General features: G+C 39.3%; 1 protein-coding gene across 1 annotated transcript in view; it reads right to left on the bottom strand.

Annotated features, from left to right (window-relative positions):
* tgfbr2b (transforming growth factor beta receptor 2b) overlaps positions 1–4,892 on the bottom strand; it is a 44,885-nt gene extending 39,993 nt beyond the window's left edge. The window contains exon 1 of the mRNA XM_062991336.1: positions 4,652–4,892. Within this exon, the coding sequence (XP_062847406.1) occupies positions 4,652–4,730 (79 nt within the window). The 5' untranslated portion in view covers positions 4,731–4,892. The remainder of the gene's footprint in view (positions 1–4,651) is intronic.
* Positions 4,893–6,000: the final 1,108 nt, after the last annotated feature.

Below are 6,000 nucleotides of genomic sequence, written 5' to 3' on the forward strand. Positions count from 1 at the left end.
TTGCGCCCCCTCCGGCACGCAATCAGTACAGCCTGCATTTTTCACCTGCACGAGCCGAGTTCATACACCGAGAGACACTGCGCACGGAGGGTCACACCCCCCTCAATGTTATTCCTCAGCCCTGTGCAGGCGCCGTCAGTCAACCAGCAGGGGCCGCAGTTGTACCAGTTATGATGCTCCGACTCTACCCCTAAGCCCCTGAACAACAGCCAAACGTTGTTCATACTGCCGCCCAACCCAGTCGGAAAGGTTCGATACGATGCATCTAGAAACCCAACTCTGGTGAGCTAGCGTACTTTACCGCTGCGCCACTATCTTAATGACGAGTAATTATTTGCATGATTTGCTTGCGAACTTGACTCTCAACTAGCCTATGCCAAATCATCTACATCACTTTTTCATCATTAAAAAGAATGTGATCACAAAATAACAGCTGTCATAAACAGGTTAAACTGGTACACTTTGATATTTAACTGTATGTTGCTTAAAATTGTCAAGACTTCTATTTACATTTGGATTTTTTCAGTTGATTGTGTGTCTATGTGTGCAGATAGGGCATACTTAGTTGGCCTAAACAACAACAAAAAATACTACATGACAGCATGTTTGTGTTTGGTGTGTGTTCCTGGCTGTAATGGAAAGTACTTAATGTGGGAAGAAAAAAACAGGTAGGGTGAATGCTAGAGAAAAGTAATTATGTCTAACTGTATGGTGCAGATTACACAATCCTTTATAAGTTTTGCGGGCAGTTTAAGTAGTTTTACACCTGGGTGATATAGGATTTGCATAGCACTTTTCCTTGTATTCAATACAATTCTGTTGTGTTTCAAAATATATAACATTTTGTATGATAATCTAAAACAGTTTAGTGCAACAACTGTGGAAACAAGAAATAATGTGGGTGGACAAATACCTCTCATGGCACTGCATGCAGTTAGAAATGTCAAATATACTGCAGGGGAATTTATTCACACACAAATAAAGTTCAATAGATTTCGATGGCTCAAACTTACTGCATCGAATGTTTGTTTGTTTTTAATGTCATGTTTTACACTTTGGTTACATTTAGGTCACAAGGTACATCAGTAAACAAATTTTAAGGTCAAACACAGTCATAGACAATTTTGTATCTCCTATTCACCTCACTTGCATGTTTTTGGACTGTGGAAAGAAACTGGAGCTCCCGGAGGAAACCCACGCAGACACGGGGAGAACATGCAAACTCCACACAGAAAGGACCCGGACTGCCCCAGCTGCTGTGAGGTGACAGTGCTACCCACTGAGCCACTGTGCTGCCCTACTGCATCTAATAAATATCAATGTGGATTTAATAATTTTAAAAATCATGTAGGTGATTACAAGAAGAACTGAGTTATTAGTTTATTTTACATGTGTTCTGAAGTAGCAACATACAGGAATACAGCAGCTACACATAAATGTTGTTTGCATATGGACTTCCTAAACATTGTTTACAAAGCACATAATGCACAATAACCTTTTGAAATGCATAATACTTGCTTCAGATAAAGCAGAATGTTTTGTAAAGAATATTTAATAACAGATAACAAGGGCTTTAATCCATATAGGCCAAATAGGAAGCATTAGCTTTGTATATCAGACAGATTGCTGTTTAAAGAAGGAGCAAGGCAGGGAGAGACTCATTTGGTGTAATTAGTACCTAACTCACCTGTAATCATGGGATAAGAGGTAAAATGAATGCCAAGGGAGAGAGAGCGATAAATAACCAGCTTATTTAAAAAGAGGAAGAGGAATTGGCTGGAATAAAAAATGCCCTTCTTCCCTAACAATACCAAACACATCCTTTTATAACCAGCACAGTTAGAAGAAAGTGATCTACAGCCAACACTAGCCTGGATTGCGATTCTTACCCTGCTGGTCACAGCACTTGTGGACTACAAGAGGAGTGTCATGTTTTGGTTTATTTTAATTTGTAATTTATATATGTGGATTTGGGCACTTTTAACCACACAGTCACAAAAACAACCAGATGAACAAACAAACAAAACCCAGATAGAACAAAAGTACAATGGGGTTCATATACAAACCCAATTTCTGGAAAAGTTGGGACATTTTGTAAAATGCAGTGAGAACTGGAATCTGTTCATTTTGTGTATTTAACTAACAAAAGTACAAACATGTGCAATGATTTTCTGATTTAATTACATTTTATAAATTTGAACAAATTTAGAATTTAATTTCCAAAAAACACCAAAATGTAGAGACAGTTTAGGGGTTAAGGTACTGGACTACCAATTAGAAGGTAGTTCGTTCAAGCCCCACCACCACCAAGTTACCATTAAGATTGTGTGCATATAGACACAATTTTATTTTTCTCTATTAAATACCACAACAGATCTTGAGAAGAAGAGTATAATTTTACAAAATAAGGATACAGAACAAACAAACAAACACAAACATATGCAGAAGGTTGATCACTGAGTAAACATGATCTATCTGATGCCAGCTTGATTGCTATACAGTCCAGTGGTTCTCATTATGTGTACCAAAAGAAATGTCCAAGAATAACACGCTATAGCAAAAACCTAGAAAAGGCACCCCAAGACATTTATGGATTGTACAATGTAAACCTCCTACATGATTATTAACAATACCCAGCTTGATATCAAGTCAAACATTACATACTCATCAAATTCCATTTTTTTCCTGCTAATTGCTTTTGATGATCACAACTAATCATCAGGTTAAACAACAACAGTTGTAGACCAGTGGTTAAGGTACTGGACTAGTAATCAAAAGGTTGCTGGTTCAAGCCCCACCACTGCCAGGTTGTCACTGTTGGACCCTTGAGCAAGGCCCTTAATCCTCAATTGCTTGATTGACTGTATACTGTCACAGAACTGTAGGCTGCTTTGGATAAAAAGTGAAATGCAAACATAAGACGACAAAAATATGGATTGCCTAAATTTATAGTTCTACTGATTTTTTAATGCTAGAAAAATGTGAATGCTAGAAAAACTGGTGATATCAGGATTGGGTATTTTAAGGGCATTTACAAATGACTGTTGTTTACAAGCAGGCATGAGTTAAGATTTGGCACTTTGCAAAAAACTGTGAGTACATACTCCTACAGATTATAAATCAACATTTATCTACACACAACTGCAAAGAATTTAGGAGTTTCGCAATATAATGTCTACAACATTATGTAAAAAATAAAGAATCTGGAGAATTTGTGCATGAAGGACCAGGCCAAAAACCATGATTAAATGTCTGTGAACTTCCATTCCTTAGAGGGCAACACATTCAAAAGTGAAAACTTGTGCTGTGGTCTGACCACCTTTCAGCTTATTTTTGGAAATAACTGGCTTTCTGTTCTCCAGGCCAAAGAAGAAAATGACCGTCCCAGTTATTACATTTACGGCATTTAGCGGACGCTTTTATCCAATGCAACTCACAGCTGTGACTAAACAATCCAAGAAATTGAGGGTTAAGGGTCTAGCTCAAGGGCCCAACAGTGGCAACCTGATGGTGGTGGGACTTGAACCAACAATTTTCTGATTACTAGTCCAGTTCCTTAACCACTAAGCTACAACTGCCCTTGCACGCTGCCAATGCAAAGTTTAAAAGCTAGTCTGTTATTGTATGGGGGTGTGTAAGGGCCAATAGCATGAGCAACCTGCACATCTCTAAAAACACTATTAATGCTGAGAAGTTCATATACTTTGCTCCAAAATCCTGTCACAGGCCTGTATGTGTGTTGAAATTAACACATAGTTATTATAATAATAATAATATTATAGTTATTATTTTAAAAGATTTACTAAATACAGCAACCCCTCAATCTTTCCTTGGCTATATCCAAATCTAATTCCACATTCCAATACATATTCTGTATTATGAAATGTATTATAAAATGTGTCATATTACACACCTCTATGTGTAGTTAAACATAAATATATGTATATAACTACAATTGCATTACAATGACAGGTCTGTTGATATTGTTAACTGTTATTTTTAACTGCTGCATACCTACATACTGTGTAGTGTAAAAGTATCGTGATATGATGCTATGATAATATCGTCCACCCTTATCAGTATAGAAATCATTATAAGGTATTTATTAACTTTCCCAGCATGACTTTAGTGATAAAGAACTTTCTATGAACACGTATTATCAGTTATCTACAGTACAGTTATTTACTGTTACTGTTACTGGTGCCAGTTGTAGCCTAGTGGTTAAGGTACTGGACCAGTGAACAGAGGGTTCCTGGTTCAAGCCCCACCACTGCCAGGTTGCTGCTGTTGGGCCCTTGAGCAAGGCCCTTAACCCTCACTTGCTCAAACTGTATACTGTAACTGCAATGTAAGTCGCTTTGGATAAAGGCGTCTGTTAAATGCTGAACATGTAAAAATGTAAATGTTACTACTGTAACTTTTGACAACTACGCCAAAAAGACTTGATATAAAGAAGAAAAAGTAAACATAATATATATCCAACTGCTATATTATTTAAAGTAAAACAGTCACCTGTTAAAAACGTCAGCTTGTTAGTAGTAAACGTAGTTGTCAAAGAGTTTAGTGTTGGCGGTGTTCCAAATCCACCGCGCTTCACGCGAGTTAACTTCCAAACTAATAGCCTAGAAGTGGCCAAAAATTCGGTACTCACCGACTACATTCCTGTCAGACATTGCCGAAAATACGAAGATAGCCAACCACCAGAAAACAGAACAGCCAGAAGTCTCCATTAGTGAACTTTTTTACTCAGTCCGTGTCTCACATGAATGAAGTTAAAATTACTCCGGTTAAATGAAGTCAGAGCCGCTCTTCTCCTCGCGCTTCAACACTGACTCCTGCGCGAGCCTCCCGCCACTCGTATTGATCAGCACGCTCCCTTCTGTCACTGAAGTGTGAGAGAAAGAGTGTGAGAGTGTGTGTGAGAGAGAGAACTGAACTGAAATAGAGACAGAGAGAGAGAGAGAGAGAGAGCAAGAGAGAGAAAGAGTACGTCTGTGAGTGAACGCTATGAGGGGTTGACTCACAGGGTTCTGCTTGCTTTGCTCAGTAACAGGAAATCTCTCGGTAAGGGCAGGACTTTTCCTCCTCCGTCTCCCTCACAGTGCAGCATGGACTCTTCGGTCTGTAATTATAACCTTTTCGGTCTCATTTAAAATAGACCACTTCAAATGACACGTTGACAATATTACACACTCATTTTTCCCTCCTGAAGAAGATTACGACCTCAAACACAATTTAGTTGTAACCCCAGGTCTTTATAGACTAGTTTTATCTTAAGATGTAGTCTACATTAACACAGACAGTCAGATTATAATAATCATCTGTGAATATCACAGTTACAAGTGAAAGAATTAAATGTGTTTTTCCAGGTACAGTTAAAATAATTATAAAGCGCAAACCGTAGCCTAGTGGTTAGAATACTGGACTAGTAACCAGAAGGTCGCTGGTTCAAGCCCCACCACTGCCAGGTTGCTGCTGTTGGGCCCTTGAGCAAGGCCCTTAATCCTCAATTGCTCAGATTGTACGTATACTGTAATAGTAATGTAAGTCGCTTTGGATAAAGGCATCTGCTAAATGCTGAAAATGTAAATGTAAATAAAGAACGCAGACTTGGGACTTTGGTGATTTTTGCAGCTGTTTTTAGCAGATGCATTCATGGGCGGCACGGTGGCTAAGTGGGTAGCACTGTCGCCTGCCAGCAAGAAGGTCCAGGGTTCGATCACCAGGTGGGGCGGTCCAGGTCCTTTCTGAATCGAGTTTGCATGCTCCCTGTGTCTGTGTGGGTTTCCTCCGGGAGCTCCGGTTTCCTTCCACAGTCCGAAAACATGCAGTCAGGTTAATTGGAGACACTGAATTGCCCTATAGGTGAATGGGTGTGTGTATGAGTGTGAATTTGCATGTTCTCCCCGTGTCTGTGTGGGTTTCCTCTGGGAGCACCGGTTTCCTCCCACAGTCCGAAAACATGCAGTCAGGTTAATTGGAGACACTGAATTGCCCTAT

Source organism: Trichomycterus rosablanca, chromosome 3 (genome assembly GCF_030014385.1).
Source record: "Trichomycterus rosablanca isolate fTriRos1 chromosome 3, fTriRos1.hap1, whole genome shotgun sequence".
Classification (NCBI taxonomy): Eukaryota; Metazoa; Chordata; class Actinopteri; order Siluriformes; family Trichomycteridae; genus Trichomycterus; species Trichomycterus rosablanca.